The sequence below is a fragment of the Podarcis raffonei genome, chromosome Z (assembly GCF_027172205.1).
Source record: "Podarcis raffonei isolate rPodRaf1 chromosome Z, rPodRaf1.pri, whole genome shotgun sequence".
Lineage (NCBI taxonomy): Eukaryota > Metazoa > Chordata > Lepidosauria > Squamata > Lacertidae > Podarcis > Podarcis raffonei.
In genome coordinates, this window is record NC_070621.1 from 41,835,704 (window position 1) to 41,854,743 (window position 19,040).

The following is a 19,040-nucleotide window of genomic DNA, read 5'->3' on the forward strand; positions in this document are numbered from 1 at the left end:
GGAGATGGTGTTTATAAGTAGGCCATGTTTCACAAGCATGCAGTAGAGTTGGCAGTACAGTAGCTTTGTAAACAAGCATTATGGTTTCCCTGCAAATGTCCTGGTCCTCAAACATTCTGCACTTCAATCAGGAGAAAGCTGCACTGGCAGAGCTCAGATGATGCTGGATCTTGGCATCAATATCAGCCCTTGTGGAAAGATAACTGCCCAGGTAGGAGAAGTGACCAACACTTTCCAATGTTACACCATCAAGTTGGATTTGTGGTGCTGCAGAGGGGTTGTTTTGTCCTTGTTGGTGCAGCACTTTGGTTTTTGGGATGTTGAGAGATAGGCCAAGCTTTTTGTAAGCTTCTGCGAAGATATTTAGGATGGTTTGGAGATCATCCTCTGAGTGTGTACACTATATTGTCGTCAGCATACTAAAGCTCTGTGACAGAAGTTACGGTAACCTTACTCAGATTGAAAAGCTTTCCATCTGTTCGATATATGATTTCTACTCCGGTGGGGAGTTTCCATTTGACAATGTGTGGAATCATGGCAATGAAAATAATGAATAGAGTTGGGATGCTAACACAACCCTGTTAAACACCTGATCCTAATGTTAATGGTTCACTTTGAGAGATGTTGTTATCTGCGATTGTAGCTTTTGTCAACACTCGTCATAGCTCTGGTAAGGAGCACATCACGGCGATCTTCAGCTTGGACAATTACATAGTCTAAGAGATGCCAGTGGTTCAACTGAGGGTGCCTCCATGATGTTTTAAATTTATTATTTTGTCGAAAGGGTGTGTTAATAAAAACAAGATTGTGCATTGTGCATATGGTTAATCCCCTGGTAAACCCAAGACATCCTGTTTTGTCTTGTTGTGATCTTGCACAATTTTGCACTGTGATTCCCCCCCCCCAAAAAAAAAGTTTTGGGAGGGGCACGATCTCACATGGGTCACCTTTTTTGAGGGGGCACAATCTCGCATAGGTCACGTGACTTACATGGGAGTGTGGCCCCAGAAGATGGTGTCCTCGTTTTTTGTTGCAACCTGTAGGAGGGTATGGCATGAATGAGTTTTGAGAAGAGTTTGTAAAGAGAGGATGAGAGGTGACACCACATTTTGAGCAGAAGGTGGTACAATGGCAAAGGGAAAATGTCACGAGGCCTCAGAAAAAATAAATGATGCTGGTCGCAGCAGCCTCCAATTTAATTAGATATGTAGAGAAGCAATATTTCCCAGCTCAATGCCCTCAATATGAGAGCTCCCCATGGATGGTTCTGACTATTCTGCTCACTCGTCCACCATGAGACAGAGTGCACTAAAAATACACTTTACCCCCAAGAGTGCAGGAACTTAAATAAGTGTGTCATTCCTGCAGCTGCTGGGACTTGTTGTTCCAGGAAGGGTCCGAATATGAGAGGTTCGCTATATCATTTTCTTCAAGGAGGTTTCTGGAATCAGCATCCTAGGCTTCTTTTAAAGGCAACAGACTAGGTGTAGACACATCTGCGCCTGGCTCCCACTTTCTCTCTCCCTCTCTCTTTCCCTCTCTCTCTCTGTCTGTCTGTCTGTCTGTCTGTCTTTCGCATCAATTGGTCATGCAAGTAATACCAAGGCAACGCATCAAAATTGCTCTCCGGCTCTGGATACCTGTCCTGGTACTACGGATAGTGGCTGCAGAGACACCAGACTGCATGGCTGGAATGGGTATACTCACTTTGGCAAGTAAAGCATCTGTGGTTCCCTTATGGGTCAAACGTGGCATTGAGGTGGTAGAGAAATGGATGTCCTTTGAGCTGCATGTGCCTTTGCACTTCATGAAAAGCAATAGGGGAGTTCTGGTGTTTGTTCTCCTTGTGAAAATGCTAATTGCATGGATCTTTCAGAATTGAATTAGATACTCAGGTTAATCCTATTCCTGGTACCGTAGACGGGGTAGGACTGTTTTCAGTATGCGTTTTTATCTCAAGGTTTCTTAAAACAAAGCACAGCCCTCTTTCATGTGCATGTACTACAAATCATTTTTCTCTCTCTCTCTCCCTATCTATCTCAGGAAGTGGGCTAGGGGTTTGAGATATTCTAAATTGCTTAAAGTTATTTGAATATTTTGCAGTATGAATCACCAGGTTTTTCTGAGAGTGAGTTGAATGCGTATATTTTCTTCAACGCTGCTTGCTTTTCCTCTGTATTTGTTTGTGTGTGTGTGTGTTTGACATGCTTTGAACATAAGCTTCTGAATGACCTTTGAGCAATATGTGCAGCCTCCCCCAACCTAGATGTTGTTGAGACTCCAGCTCCCATCAGCCCCATCTGCGTGGACAATAGTCAGGGGTGATGGAATTTGTAGCCAACATCTGGAGCAGACCCAAACAAACAGCACAGATAGAGGGGAATGTAAACATGGCTCCTTCTCTGGTGAACAGACTTCTGAGGAGACATTTGCATGAGGGCCTTGATGCTGAGAAAAGGCGATTAACTGTACCCCATTTAATGTACCCTCATTTAAGTGCTTCTTATCTGAACACTGCTATTTGCTGCAGGTGTGTGTAGGAGGCTGCTTGATTTCTCCTTCCTTCCCAAGGCGATTGAGAGAGTTTTCCCACGCAGTAGCCAACTTGACTCGCAGATATATCGACCTTTGTGCAGTACATCTTTTAAAGATAGTGCAGAATTTTTTTGAGATAAAAGCTATCAGGGCCGAAGGCTAACATGAAATGGGAGCTGCCAATCTCTCCCTCTAAAGTTGAAGAAAGAGGTTGAATAATAGGAAATGGTGCTTAGAATAAAATAAATAGTGCTACACTGTGTATTGAGCTCGTGCTAAATATGACACCCAGACTAGTAAACTGTTCTGTAACAAATCCGCTCCACTTCCCAGTGGGGAGGAGTTGCGGTGGACCACATGGCCACCCACTCCCCACGGGGGGCGGGGGACACCGTCGCCTGGGGGATCCCGGCCACATCAGAGCCCAGCCAGCCCCTGCCCCTCCATGCTTAAGGGTATTCCGTTAAAGGAATCTGGGGGTGTTGATCTAGTCTGAAGCCCGGCTGGGGGACTAAGGCCTTGACATGACCCCGACAGGAACACCAGGGGGAGCTTGAGTTGGTTCGCATTGACAGGGCTCCCCCTACCGGTGGCTTACCCTTACTGGGACTTCCTGCACAATGGGCAGGAGTCAGGCATAGTCAGGTCCAATCAATGCCTAAGCCAATACCGCTCACATTCTGTAATTTCAATAAAGTTGTGGCCAAAATTTGCCCAATAACATAAACCTAATATCCGTGTCCTTGTGTGAGTTATTCCCAACATGGGGGTGGCTGCAGGGTCTCGACACGCAATGGGAGCTTTGCTGTGTTATTGCACTGTCTGCATATTTGCAAGTTTAGATGCTGAATTCTTTTAATATATGCAGACTATCCAGAGCTCTCTTGCAAAGCTTTAATGCACCAATTTTTTATCTTCGTTGTGCCTCTAGCTCATTGAAACAGGGAAGCCAAGTGAGTCGACTCTCCAAATCCTCCTTAGATCACTGTCACCACCCAGGTGGTTAGTTCTGGAAAGGAAACAATGTTGGTCAGATAATGTGAAATCCGCACACTGCCTAACAAATTCTAATCCAAGTTTTCCCCTCACTTTTTGTAAAGCAGGAAGTATGTCTGCTATGCTGGTGAAAAACACTAAGAGAAAAGAAAAACAAAAGTTTATTCTTTGTCCATTCATATCTATATTTATCTGTATCTGTCTATATAGCTTTAATATTACTTTGTCAACTTAGACTTTGTTTTATGTGGTTTAGTGTTTGGTTTCTAAAATTTTGCTTGCAAATATTTTAAAGAAGACAATCACTACGTTGAAGTATAATGTATAATCTTTTTCTATAATGCCGTTGTTAGTCCTACTGCGTTGAAATTGCTCTTTGCTCACAAGACACAGAATACAAAGTGAAATATTGGACTTGGACAGTGACTATTGTAAGCTTTTTGATAGTTAAATATTTTCCCCCCTTTAAATACTGGCAGTGGAGGTAGAAGATAGCCAGCGTGGTTAGTTGCCATTAATAGCCTTACCCTCAATAAATTTTCTTATTCTCTTTTGAAGCCATCCATGTTGGCTTTTCACTTGGTAGCTCAGTATTTCTTGCTATTTCTATGCTCTCTAGATCGCCAAATGGCAGTGGGGAGCATATAGACCTTTTTCAAGAAATTTTTATTATTATTGTGGCTTCCAGAATCTTCACTGGTTTTAGTGCTCAGCCAGGATTGGTGGACTGCGGTTGCTAAAATGACAGTGTTTTCCATGATATAAATTTCGATAAAATGTTGTTTCAGATCCAAGGGAATATCCACCCTCATGCTGTTATCATACTCCCTAATACCAGCGGAATGGAACTACTTCTTACCTATGAAGATGAAGGGGTCTACATCAACATATATGGACGTTTCTCAAAGGAAAATGTTTTGCAGTGGGGAGAAATGCCAGCATCTGTAGGTAAGTATGAAAAGAACACAGCTGCCGGGAGGGAGGGAAAATGAAAACTAAGCAGGATCAGGCCCAAAGCCCATCTAATCCTGCATCTTGTTCTCACAGTGGCCAGCTGAATCATATGCCACTTGATCCTTAAACAACAACTACCTCAAAAAGAACAAAACAATGAAGGGAATTATCTAAAACAATCAAAACATAATAATTAAATCCAACAATAAGCTGAAACCAGATTAAAACACATGTCAACATTCTACATAACTGGAAAGGCTTGCCTAAACAAAAATGTTTTTAGCTGGTTCTCAAAAGAGGACAGTGAAGGTGTATGCCTATTATTATTATTATTATTATTATTATTATTATTAAAATTTGCATACAGCCGTTCACCTGTTGATCTCAGGGTAGTTCACAACGTATGGATGCCTCTGAGTTCCAGTATTACAACAGAGGGAGAAAAACATTGCTTTGCTTTCTCCACTCCATGCACAGTTCAATAAACCTCTGTTATGCTTCCTGTAAGTCACTGTTTTTTCTAAACAAACAAAACAGAAAATTGAAAGGTGCCCCAGATCATCCTGCTCCTGTTGTCCGTACACCGGCTTTTCTGCTTGGGGAAAATGCACACGGCACATGGATGGAGAGCATTTATCTCCCTCTCATGTGAGAACTCGGGGACAACCAAAGAAGCTGAACGCTGGGACACTCCGGGTGGGCAAAAGAAACTCCTTCTTCACAACGGTGCGCAGTTAAACTGTGGAACTCACTCCCACAAGGTGTGATGGTGGTCACCGACTTGGATGGTTTTAAAAGAGGATTAAACAAATTCATTTATAATGATTTAAAAATAAAATAAAGAACATTTCCCAAGAAACCAGAAGCCTTTCTTTTGGGAATGGTAACAACATAAATCCCATTTTTAAAATCTGACAGGTATGAGACTTAGGGCATGTAAAGTCATGGTTGGCTACTGTGGGAATAGCATGCTGGGCTAAATGGAGCAATTGGACTGTGCACATAAAACCCCAGTCATTCTCTGAAATAGCATCAGTCATCTGCACCAGGGCTGGGTAGAATCAGGATACTTGCTTACAGGCATTGATAAGTCTCTCCCCCACTCTCAGGGGCCTACTATCACCAAGCCCCCATTAAAAATCCATTGCCAGAGTCATGTGGGAAAGCCATGTAAGAGCCAGAGGTGTCTGCACTGAAGCCTGGTCCAGAGGAGCTGAGATGGGGAACCTGTGGCACTATGGATGTTGTTGTTATTGAACTCCGTTTTCCATTTTTCCTGACTTAAGGGACAAGCTGACTTGAGCTAGTGGTAGCTGAGCTATGTACATGCTACACATTTAAAGCTCAGGCCTTATCCCCAAAGAATTCTGGGAACTGTAGTTCATTAAGGGTGCTGGGAATTGTAGTTTTGAGAGGGGGTAAACCCACAGTTCCCATAACTCTTTAAATATATTTTAAATACACAGGCCACAGGTTCTGTGTCCCTGCCATTCCGCTCTTTCTATTTCTGCCTCCCTTTCAGAGGGAGATATTGCCTCTCCTGGTATGCCCCACAGAGGACCTTACGGTCTTCAAACAAAAACATCTTGGAGGTCTCAGGCCACAGAGAGGTTAGGCTGGCCTCAACTAGAGCCAGGGCTTTTCGGCTGTGGCTCCGATCTGGTGGAACATTCTTTCACAAGAGACTAGGGCCCTGCGGGACTTGACATCTTTCTGCAGGGCCTGCAAGACAGAGCTGTTCCACCAGGCCTTTGGCCAAGGCACAGCCTGGCTCCCTCCTTTAGCAATCCTCACAGAACCTCTAGCCCAATGGTTGCCATTAATTTGATTGGAATTAATTTTATAATGAAATTATTTTAGAATGTTTTATCGTTTTACTGTTGTTAGCCGCTCTGAGCCCGGCTTCGGCTGGGGAGGGCAGGATATAAATTAAAAAAAGCAAAAACCATGCAAATGTGATTTCCTAAGGTTCAGGCATTAGCTTCCAAGCCCTGTCTCATACATGTTCCTTCCTCCACAAAGCTGCAGCCACATTGCATCAGCGGCATTTTGATTTTTTTTAAATCCCTATGAACCAGAGTAGCTCAGAGTCTCCTTTAGTATGCCATCATTGCTTTAATGTTGCAAATTCTAGGGAAAATACCAAAGTTCTCATCTACTGGATCATACTGGTGGCTCACGAATCCATGCCAAGATCACTCTGTTGCTCCCCACCCGATGCTCTAATGAGATTCTGTCAGTATTCTTGGAACTGTTTCCCAAACGAAATGGACCAATCTGCAGGCTGCGATCCACTTTCCAAAGGTTTTCCAGTGCAGTGCAAGCTGGTTTCTCCCCCAGCCCCATGCCACGGCCAACATTTCTAAGCAAACTCTGTGCTGTGGTATCTTTCTCTAATTCACATTGGCCTAAATTAGGAATATACAGTGTGGTAGTGGGACGCGGGTGGCGCTGTGGGTAAAAGCCTCAGCGCCTAGGGCTTGCCGATCGAAAGGTCGGCTGTTCGAATCCCCATGGCGGGGTGTGCTCCCGTTGCTCGGTCCCAGCGCCTGCCAACCTAGCAGTTCGAAAGCACCCCCAGGTGCAAGTAGATAAATAGGGACCGCTTACTGGCGGGAAGGTAAACGGCGTTTCCGTGTGCTGCGCTGGCTCGCCAGATGCAGCTTTGTCATGCTGGCCACGTGACCCGGAAGTGTCTGCGGACAGCACTGGCCCCCGGCCTCTTGAGTGAGATGGGCGCACAACCCTAGAGTCTGTCAAGACTGGCCCGTACGGGCAGGAGTACCTTTACCTTTAATGTTTGTGGTGCAGCAGAGAAGAAAGGGAGAAAAACATGAAGACCCGCACTGCTGGGAACGGTAGTTTGTCAAGGGTGCTGAGAGCTTTTAGGAGACATCTAGTTCCCTCCCAGAGCTACAGTTCCCAGGGTTAAACCACTCTGGTAGGAATTGTTGCTTTGTGAGGGGAATTCCTAACAACTCTCAGAAGACTCTTTGAAGGACTCTTTATAGTAGAAAGAAAAAACAAGAAGGTATCTTATCCCAGAAGTGTTTCAGACAGCATTTTCCCCCCTATAAGGAACATTTCCCAATTCAGTCCATCCTACATTGTTGACACTACCTGATGATAATGACTGAGAAAACAAACTTGTTTTTCACAGACAGATGGCTTTTGTTTCTGAAGTTATTTTACTCTAGTATCTGTTCCCACATAAAACACCCTCAAACTGATATGATGCAGCTGTGGTGTTCTAGTAGCAACATCCAATTAACTCACTCTTTGACCTTCTAGTACAATTAAAGAAGCATTTCCTTCATTTCCAACTGAGTCTTCTGCTTAAATTGGTATGTTGCTTTAGTGGAACTAGGATGCTTACTAGGGTTTACTTCATAAACTGCTTAGAAGTCTAGGTTGGCATTAAGCTGCTAATTTATGATGATGGTGGTGGTGAGGGTGAATAAGAATAATAAATTTACCTATGCCCTTGGTATCACAGCATCATAAGTTTCCCCTCTCCTGCCTGGTACTGGTAGCCAACCGGCACTGAGGGGTCAGAACGGTCAGCCCACAACTGAGAGCTCCCTGAACCTCCTTTCTCTTACCAATGCCATATGCTGGTCTCCCTCTGTCCCAGAAGGGGTTGGTGATAAACTAATGGCAGATGTGAGGATGAATGTGGTCCAATGCTTGCTTGCTCATCCCCACCTGATGACCATCTTCTGCCATATTGGTGGCTTCCCCCCACCCCCAAATCACAAAGCAAAAAAAATCTGGGTAGGCCCTAGTAGGCTTCAATATCACATGAAACAATATCTTTGAGGTTACTGTGGTTCTAAAGTATAGCCAAGGTTTTCCTGGAATTGATTTTGATATAAAGAATGCAGGCCCTCCATATGTCCCTATTTTCCAGGGACAGGCCCAGATTTGCAGAGGCCATTCCGGTTTCTGGTTTGATCCTGGAATGTCCAGCTTTTCCTTAGGATGCCCCTATTTTCATTGGAGGGTATGGAGTTATGCGACCCCCAAGCCAAGGAGATAAGTAACTACTGTATACAAGCTTTAGAAGACATCTGAAGGCAGCCCTGCATAGGGAAGGGTTGTTGCTTTTTTCATGCTTAATGTTTTATTATGTGTTTTTTTAATAAGTTGGAAGTTGCTCAGAGTAGCAATTCAGTCAGATGGGTAGAGTATAAATAATAACATCATCATCATCATCCTTATTATTATTAATTGAATAGGACATCCCTATGTTCATTGGAGAAATGTTGGAGGGTGTCATGGATCAACCAAATTCACTAGAATGTTGTGAGAATTAGTTCATTGTTGATTTTAACAGAGGGTTAAGACAAGACCATGGAGATAAGGTTGACAATAGCAACTAATCATGAACCACAGCTGTGGACCACCTCCCATATTGGAAGTGGTACTCCTCTGAATACCAGTTTCTGGGAAATCACATTGCACTTCACTCCCATTTGCAGGCTTCCTGTAGATATAACAATAACATAATGACATCAGGTTGGCCAATGTGAGAAGAAGATAGACAAGATGGGCTTCGGTCTTACCCAGCAGATCTCTTCTTAAGTTCCTTTGTTCAAAAAACAACAACAATGCAAAATGATGTGTTGTAAATTGCACTATTGACATTATTTAATGGGGTTTACTAGGCTTGACTAGGTTCCAACAAGAGAAATCTTTCTTTCCTTGTTTATTTGTTAAGTTTCTCAATCCCCTTCATGGATCACTGCCTTGCCGTGGTGAAGGGGCTTAAAGAACTCAGAGAAGCTATGAACTACACCGAGCAGGGCACACAAGATGAACAGGTCATAGTGGAGAGTTTTGACCAAACGTGATCCACCTGGAGGAGGAACCGGCAAGCCACTCCAGTATCCTTGCCAAGAAAACTCCATGGACAAAGACAACAGGCATATAAAAGTTATGACGCTGGAAGATGAGCCCCTCAGGTCGGAAGGCGTCCAACATGCTACTGGGGAAGAGCGGAGGGCAAGTACAAGTAGATTCAGAGCTGATGAAGCGGCTGGGCCAAAGCTGAAAGGACGCTCAGTTGCGGATATGCCTGGAAGCGAAAGGAAAGTCCAATGCTGTAAAGAAAAATATTGCATAGGAACCTGGAATGTAAGAACCATGAACCTGGGTAAGTTGGAGGTGGTCAAAAATGAGATGGCAAGAATAAATATTGACATCCTAGGCATCAGTGAACTAAAATGGACGGGAATGGGCGAATTCAGTTCAGATGACCATCACATCTACTACTGCGGGCAAGAAACCCCATAGTGCCTGAAGAACTATGGATGGAGGCTCGTAACATTGTACAGGAGGCAGCAACGAAAACCATCCCAATGAAAAGGAAATGCAAGAAAGCAAAGTGGCTGTCCAACGAGGCCTTACAAATAGCAGAGGAGAGAAGGCAAGCAAAATGCGAGGGAGATAGTGAAAGATACAGGAAATTGAATGCAGATTTCCAAAGAATAGCAAGGAGAGACAAGAAGGCCTTCTTAAACGAGCAATACAAACAAATAGAGGAAAACTACAGAATGGGAAGAACCAGAGATCTGTTCAAGAAAATTGGAGATATGAAAGGAACATTTCGTACAAAGATTACCATAATAAAAGACAAAAGTGGAAAGGACCTAACAGAAGCAGAAGACATCAAGAAGAGGTGGCAAGAATACACAGAGGAACTATACCAGAAAGAAAGGGATGCCTCGTACACCCCAGGTAGTGTGGTTGCTGACCTTGAGCCAGACATCCTGGAAAGTGAAGTCAAATGGGCCTTAGAAAGCACTGCAAATAACAAGGCCAGTGGAAGTGATGGTATTCCAGCTGAACTATTTAAAATTTTAAAAGATGATGCTGTTAAGGTGCTACACTCAATATGCCAGCAAATTTGGAAAACTCAGCAGTGGCCAGAAGATTGGAGAAGATCAGTCTACATCCCAATCCCAAAGAAGGGCAGTGCCAAAGAATGCTCCAACTACCGCACAATTGCACTCATTTTACACGCTAGCAAGGTTATGCTTAAAATTCTACAAGGAAGGCTCAAGCAGTATGTGGATCGAGAACTCCCAGAAGTGCAAGCTGGATTTAGAAGAGGCAGAGGAACCAGAGACCAAATTGCAAACATGCGCTGGATTATGGAGAAAGCTAGAGAGTTCCAGAAAGACATCTACTTCTGCTTCATTGACTACGCAAAAGCCTTTGACTGTGTCGACCACAGCAAACTATGGCAAGTTCTTAAAGAAATGGGAGTGCCTGATCACCTCATCTGTCTCCTGAGAAATCTCTAGGTGGGACAAGAAGCTACAGTTAGAACTGGATATGGAACAACTGATTGGTTCAAAATTGGAAAAGGAGTACGACAAGGCTGTATTTTGTCTCCCTGCTTATTTAATTTATATGCAGAATACATCATGCGAAAGGCTGGGCTGGATGAATCCCAAGCTGGAATTAAGATTGCCGGAAGAAATATCAACAACCTCAGATATGCAGATGACACAACCTTGATGGCAGAAAGTGAGGAGGAATTAAAGAACCTTTTAATGAGGGTGAAAGAGGAGAGTGCAAAATATGGTCTGAAGCTCAACATCAAAAAAACGAAGATCATGGCCACTGGTCCCATCACCTCCTGGCAAATAGAAGGGGAAGAAATGGAGGCAGCGAGAGATTTTACTTTCTTGGGCTCCATGATCACTGCAGATGGTGACAGCAGCCACGAAATTAAAAGACGCCTGCTTCTTGGGAGAAGGGCAATGACAGGCCTAGACAGCATCTTGAGAAGTAGAGACGTCACCTTGCCAGCAAAGGTCCGTATAGTTAAAGCCATGGTTTTCCCAGTAGTGATGTATGGAAGTGAGAGCTGGACCATAAAGAAGGCTGATCGCCGAAGAATTGATGCTTTTGAATTACGGTGCTGGAGAAGACTCTTGAGAGTCCCATGGACTGCAAGAAGATCAAACCTCTCCGTTCTGAAGGAAATCAGCCCTGAGTGCTCACTGGAAGGACAGATTGTGAAGCTAAGGCTCCAGTACTTTGGCCACCTCATGAGAAGAGAAGACTCCCTGGAGAAGACCCTGATGTTGGGAAAGATGGAGGGCACAAGGAGAAGGGGGCGACAGAGGACGAGATGGTTGGAGAGTGTTTTCGAGGTTACCAGCATGAGTCTGACCAAACTGCGGGAGGTAGTGTAGGACAGAGGTGCCTGGCGTGCTCTGGTCCATGGGGTCACGAAGAGTCGGACACGACTAAACGACTAAACAACAACAACAAAGTTTCTCAATAGCTTTGTCTTGCCCAGGGCCACTCAAAGTGACGTATAACCAAAGAGACAGACAACAAACCCTGTATAATAATAATAAGAAACAATAATAATAATTTTATTATTTATCCCCCATCCACTGATCTGGCTGGGTTTCCTACTCTGGGCGGCTTACAGGATATATAAAACATGGTAAAGTATCAAACATTAAAAATTTCCAGATACAGGGCTGCCTTCAGGTGTCTTCTAAAAGTTGTGTAATACTTTATCTCCTTAACATCTGATGGGAGGGCATTCCACAGGGAGGGTGCCACTGCCAAGAGGGCCTTCTGCTTGGTTCCGTGTAACTTCACTTCTCGCAGTGAGGGAACCAGCAGAAGACCCACAGAGGAGGACCTCATGTCTGGGTTGGACAATGGGGGTGGAGACGCTCCTTCAGGCATACAGGGCTGAGGCTGTTTGGGGCTTAAACGGTAAGCACCAACATTTTGAATTGTGCTCGGAAATGTACTGGGAGCCAGTGAAGATCCTTTACGTGATCCCTGTGGCCACTCCCAGTCACCAGTCTAGCTGCCGCATTCTGGATTAGTTGTAGTTTCCGAGTCACCTTCACAGGTAGCCCCATGTAGAGTGTATTGCAGTATTTTTTGTGGGGGCTGAAGCCCCCACAGCCTCTAGGCATTAGCTCATATGGAGGAAGCACATGAAGAAGGGCCTCAGATGATGATTGCAAGTCTTGGGTCACTGCATATGGGAAGAGAGAGTCTTTGAAATGTTGCCGCCCTGAGCCGTTTAAAGGCTAAATTGTTTTTGACAGATCCCCATAGCCACCCAATTGTCTTGAAGTTTGTAGGAATATGGACTAGCTCTGAATTGCAACTAGCTGCTACTTACACAATGTTAGGAAGAAAAAGAAATGTCTAGGCCTTTGCAAAAATTAGTAAGGGATGAAATATAATTTATAGATGCAGGTCAAGGAAAACCCATCTTACTCATTTTAAGCTGACAGAAGGTATGTAGCCAATTTAGTAATTGGAATGAGGAAACTTGACTCCATAGGGAAATTAAAATTATAGAACTCCAGTATTTAATTTATTGACTATTCTAGAGGTGTACGACTAAAAGACAGGGCTTTGTCAGACAGGAAGAGAGGATGATATTTTAGAAACACAACATCCCCTCTCAAATGGAAACAGAAGCTGAAAGTTTGAAATTTACCTTATCCAAAAGTGGGACCTCCCCAAATCTACACTACAAGCATATATCCGTTTTATTCTAGTTATCATAGTTAACTGTCATGGCTTCTATAACGTCTCTGGAATCCGTGGGAGAGTTTTTACTTCTCATTATCCTGGTTTGAGTCCTACTCTTCAGAGCAGTAGAAAACAAGCTTGCTCCACCCTCCATGTAACAACCCTCTAGATTTTTGAAGGTGGCTATCATATCTCCTCTTAGTCTCCTCTTCTTACTATCAGGAATAGCGGCATTCGTTAAGAAATCAAAACTGGTAATGAGTTTTAACAGTTAGAGCCAGTATAATATTGTAGTTAAAGGCATTGGATTGGGGTGGGGAAACTTGAAACACACTGGGAAATCTTGGGACATTCACTGTCTCCCACCCACCTCACAGGATTGTAGCGAAGATAAAATAGTGGGAAGGGATATGATCATAGAATTGTAGAGTTGGAAGGGACCCCTAGGGTCATCTAGTCTAACCTTGTACAATGCAGGAATCTCAACGCATGGTTCCCCCCTCCAGTTTGAAACCATGCTTAGTTTTGCATAGCCCTCTTATATTTTCTTAGCAATGTGGCTGAAAATACAAGTGGGCAGATAAATTTGGTTAAAATGTTCCATATTATTTTCTTGCAAAAATAATGGAATGCGCAGATTAACTTTAAGTAGAAATTTACAAATGCACAAAGGAAGTAGAATTGTCCTAACAGGGTCACCATGGAGAAAGGCTGTGGTTCAGCAGTAGCATATCTGCCTTGCATACAAAAGATTCCAGGTTCAATCCTTGGCATCTGCTAGTAGAGTTAGGAATGTCCCCTGTCTGAAATCAAGAAGAAGAAGAAGAAGAAGAAGAAGAAGAAGAAGAAGCAGAAGCAGCAGCAGCAGCGGCGGCAGGGGAGTTTGGATTTGATATCCTGCTTTATCACTACCCGAAGGAGTCTCAAAGTGGCTAACAATCTCCTTTCCCATCCTCCCCCACAACACTCTGTGAAGTGAGTGGAGCTGAGAAACTTCAGATAAGTGTGACTAGCCCAAGGTCACCCAGCAGCTGCATGTGGAGGAGCAGAGACATGAACCCGGTTCATCAGATTATGAGTCTACTGCTCTTAACCACTGCACCATACAGTTTCTGCCAGTCAATGTAGGCACTTCTGAGCTGCACAGCCATTTGTCAGACCCAGTGTAAGATGGTTTCCTGTGCTCCAAATGTCCAGAATTTTGTATCAGCAAAAACTGGAGTAATAGGCAACTAGATTGTATCTCACTTCATTGCAGGAGAATTGTAGTAAAAAACAAACCCACCCAGAAGTTTCTGGGTTAGAAATCCAGAATCTCTTGGTACGGAGACTGATTCTCAAGCATCTAACAACAGAGTTAGCTATATATTTATAGGAAGACCAAGCTACAACATTAACAATAGATCAGGCAAGTTCAGACTTGCCCTGGAGGAAACACACATCCCGTGTTCTCTAGTTGCCAGCACACTTCTGAGGATGCTTTGTGGCTCTCTAGAAATGTCAGCTAACTATAGCCTTGTTCTGTAGAAATGGAAGAAACCTGGCCCAAACTGTTGCAGCCTCCCTGAGAATTATATTTAACCTGGAAAATTTAGTATAACACTGTGACACCTTTGCTCAAAGAATCCTGAGAGTTCTACTTGCTGAAGGCAATGAGAATTCAGTTAAAGATATAAGGGCTCCTCCACAATATCAATGCAAACACATTTACTGTTCCCTTGGGAGATGTTGTTACTGTACCACTAAACCAGTTTCAAGTGTCCTGCCTAGGGCAAGGAAGCAGGAGGTGAACCATGATTCATAATAGTTTCTCCACACACATGGGAGATGGGTAAGGAGAGGAATCTTGACCGACCCAAATTTCTGTTTGTTAGCATATAAAGCTCTGGCTGCATATTAAGGAAGGAAGCAATGCAAATGCCAACTCTTAGTGAGCTGAGACATCCTCTAGACTCTCTTATTGGGAAAGTGCGATGCAGAGATAAATTCTGACAGACAGTCCATAGCAACACCCCTTCTAAGACTAGACAACAAGAACAAACCTTTGATCAATGCAAACATTATGGCTTCAATTCCAAGGCAGCTTCCTTGTCATACTTGCACACTGCTTTGCTTAACATTGGACCTGACGGAGAGTTCTGGTGAACTCAAATGTTTGAGGACCATTTTGAGATGTTTTGATTGGTCAGAATAAAGGCATTCTGGAAAATGAAGACATCAGTTATGAGTTATAAAGGGACCCGATGGTGCAGACTCATTCTATGCAACTTGGCATTATTATTATTATTTTACATTAATCTCTGCTCACCTGGGGCTCCGGGGAGTGATGTTTGCCCACCAGCCATAGCCCAGTTCCACTGCCATCTTCTTCCCACATGACCATGCTGTAAGCGGATGCCTGGCAACCCCTACTTTAGACACAGTGGCCTGGCAGGATGGCCTAATTTCAATGGGTCAATCAGCTTGTAGGTGGAGGGGACTAAACCAAGCTTGCAAATTTCCTCTGGTTTTTTTTATGGTTTGCCCCTCGCCACACTGCTGGCATCATGCAGCTGTGAGAGCAATGATAAAACAGAATAATTGCATGGCCAGCACCGTATGCCTGATTTTGGACACTATAAGCCACAATAACTGCATATCCCAGTATCGGGACAGACCTGGGCTTTTGGGTTGACATCAATGGACTCTGTGCTCCCATGAGCACTGTGAACCAATCAGAACCATGATTAATCTTAATTTCTCAGGTAACTTTTCACCCTCCACCCTGTCTGAACTTTCACTGGTCTACATAATTTATAGTTTCATATTCAACACATAATGCACAATTTGTATAGTTTATAGTTATTTGTTTTATATTGCTTACCAAAAAAAAACCCCAACCACAACATTCCCACATCCTTGACAAACTCCCTTTTAAAAAAAAAACCCTAAGAACGATCTTCTTCTTTTTGTCCCTCCCTGCCTTCTTTGTTTCTTCGTTTTACTCTACTAACATGCGCTCCTTTGTGTGTTTTTTAAGCCTACCTTCAATCGAACCAAGTTATGGGCTGGGGAGAGAAAGCTATTGAACTGCGCTCGGTGGAGACGGGAAGCCTGGAAGGTGTGTTTATGCACAAGAAAGCGCAGAAGCTGAAGTTTCTTTGTGAAAGGAACGATAAGGTACGTGTGCTAAATGCTGCAAGATCACATGCCAACGTAAGAAAAACAATTAGTTGTGTTGGTTCTCTTCTTCATGAGAGGCAGGGCTCTACATCAGATTGGGGAGGGGGCTTGGGAGAGGATCAGCAAGCTGCCAGTTGTTTACAGCTGCTGAGGGATGGAGCTCTGCTCTCAGAAGGTATTGTTGGAGTACCTTTGCCTGCCTGAAAAATCCCTGCAAAGGGGAACCTATTGTTGGGCACAGGGCTGTCTTAAGCATATGTGACACCGGGGTGCAAAGATCCACCCGGTGACCGCCCCCCGGTTGCCCAGTCCCAGGTGCGCAGGAGGGCAGAGCCGGCCAGCCGCCTCAGTGTCTCGCTGGCTCAGTCGCCCCCCAACTCATGGCGCAGAGCCGTCTGCTGCAGAAGAGCCCGCCACAGCACTCTGACAGGCAGACAGGCTCTTTCCCAGACTCAACTCTCAGGCCCCAGACTCTCGGCCTGGCGCTCCTGAGAGCCTGGCTCCCGGGTGCCCCATACCTCTAGCACCTATGGGTAAGACGGCCCCGGTTGGGCACTTTCCACTTTTCCAAGCAGTGAGATGTTGCCTGAGTTTGGTTTCTTTAGAAAGCCAAGATCACTGCCAACCTCTTGGTGTTTTGTAATGTTTGGATTTATTCACACATGTACAGGCAGAGCACGAATAACTTAAGCACTCCTGCTAGTAGCAGATCCACTGCTTTTTGTGATCATATCCCAGATGTTTTCAGCTTACACCTCCCAACTCAGCTCTCTCTGAATCTCTCTCAAACTGCAGTTTTGTTTTGTCTTTTGTTTTGTTTTGTCTTGTTTTAATATCCAAAAACCTGTTTCTGTTATTTTACACAAATATACTCAGGCTTGGGAAAGGCATCAAATTTCCTTTCCCTTTTTTAAAAAAATAAATAAAAATCAGAACATCTTGAGAAATTTCCCAATTTTAATGGGGTGTTGTTTGGTGGTGGTGTCATGTTATTTTAATTTAGTATTTGCCCTTCTTTTCCCCCATGGTCCCAGGGGGGAACATCCATACGCAAATGAATTGTAGGAGTGTTGTGTGTGCCTGATTATGGTATAATTTGTCTTTGCTTATGTTTAAATGTGCTGTGAATTGCATGGAGACCTTTGGGTAACAAGTAGCTAATAAGTCCAATCAATAAATCAGTCAATAATATTCTTCTAGCCCTTTGATCTATTGAAAAGCCATCAACCACCATTAACACTCATTTGTCAATTGCTGAATCACAGCATTGGTCCATCAAGTCTAGCAGGGTCTAAGCCAGCTTTCTAGAAGCTGATGCCATAAGCTGTTGGGCTTCCAATTCGTATCAGGCCCAGACAGCCCTGTGGTCTGGGCAGACTACTCTGTTGCTGAAGATCCAGAAGTTGAACGTCAGAGCTATCTGTGCACATAACCATTTACTCCTACCAGTGGCTTTTGAATCCATCCTGTGCACACATGACGTTAGCCACACTCCATACCGCCCACTTGAAACCGTTGATAAATGGTTCTAGGTATCTTCTTTTCTGATGCGTGTGAATGGAGAATACATCATGCAGTGACAATTAATGTAGCCCTTTTAATAATAATCAGCATGACAAACAAAAGGAAGTGCTTCTGTGTAATTAACTTATGAGATTCATTACTTTGACGCCTTTAAAAAATGAATGAGGGGAAAAATAATAATTACAAAGATGCTTAGGACCAGTATTGGTCACTGAGTTGAATCTCCTTTTGCCGCAGCGCACATCTTTATGCCAGATCCTTAGGACAAACTTTCATGTATTGCTTGTAAACACCAAGGTTCATTGGGCTTGCTGCTGTTAGATGCAGAACATTGGAGCTGGTGAAATTTGGTCTGATTCAACTAGACAGTTTTTGTATTTTTAAAACAGTAAAAGAAGTGCATATCTCTTTGAATTAACATGGAGTGCGTGTGTGCGTGTGTGGGTGTGTGTAGATGTATATGCCACATTCTCAGATATGGCTAAAATGTTCTTATCAAAATAAAATAACATTAGCTCCCCCCCCCCAATTTCTTCTCAAGGTGTTCTTTGCATCTGTGCAGTCTGGAGGCAGCAGTCAAATATACTTTATGACACTTGGCCAGAACATACTATTCAACTGGTAAATCACATCAGGATGAAATATCGTTTGATCTTTCCCACTGGGTGTAAAAAGGAAGCCGGTTGCAGACGTTTCCATATTTTTCCACAAGGAGTAACAAGAACCCTACCATCATTATACCGTCCTTCAGCTGTGGAAAAGTTCGATTTTCTTTTCTTTTCACATAAATATTGTAATGTTGTTTTGCTAAGTGTTTTTTCATTCTGGACAACAATATGTAGATATATCTCTTGCTGTGAGCTGGAAATCCACTTGATGTTAAATTGGTTTTGTATCCTTTTGCTCTTCTTGAAAAATCTTAGCCAGAAGTATTCATCTTCATCTCAGAACTTACAAGTGATAACTTTTACTTCTCTGCAAAAATTACTTATTGGATTCTTTCTTCAGTCGGGGCAAGTCCAGGAGACGTCCCCAGTGATCTGTTACCCGTAAGTCATTTGGGGCTGCTGGGTTCTCCTGGAGACATCCTGGTTTTTATCAGGTTTTGAAACCTTGTATACGTAATGACAGTACACTGCTATATACACTATTACTGTATAATGTATTTCTAATGATATTTTAAACAGCAATGTATTGCTTACAGACATGGGGTGTTTGTAGATGGATCCTACAAACCTTGCTTGCACTCGTTGCCCTTACTTCAAGTGCAGCATCCAAGCTCCTTCTAGTTTTTGGGGTGACATAATCTGGTTTCAATAGAAATTGCTATTTATGTATAA

At 43.5% G+C, this 19,040-nt stretch overlaps 1 protein-coding gene across 4 annotated transcripts in view; it reads left to right on the top strand.

The window, feature by feature from the left end:
* NRK (Nik related kinase) overlaps nucleotides 1–19,040 on the top strand; it is a 137,945-nt gene extending 118,905 nt beyond the window's left edge. For all 4 annotated transcript variants that reach the window (XM_053374685.1, XM_053374688.1, XM_053374687.1 and 1 more), the window contains 3 exons: nucleotides 4,320–4,479; nucleotides 16,034–16,173; nucleotides 18,242–19,040. In XM_053374685.1, coding sequence (XP_053230660.1) covers nucleotides 4,320–4,479; nucleotides 16,034–16,173; nucleotides 18,242–18,325 — 384 coding nt within the window. In that variant the 3' untranslated portion in view covers nucleotides 18,326–19,040. The remainder of the gene's footprint in view (nucleotides 1–4,319; nucleotides 4,480–16,033; nucleotides 16,174–18,241) is intronic.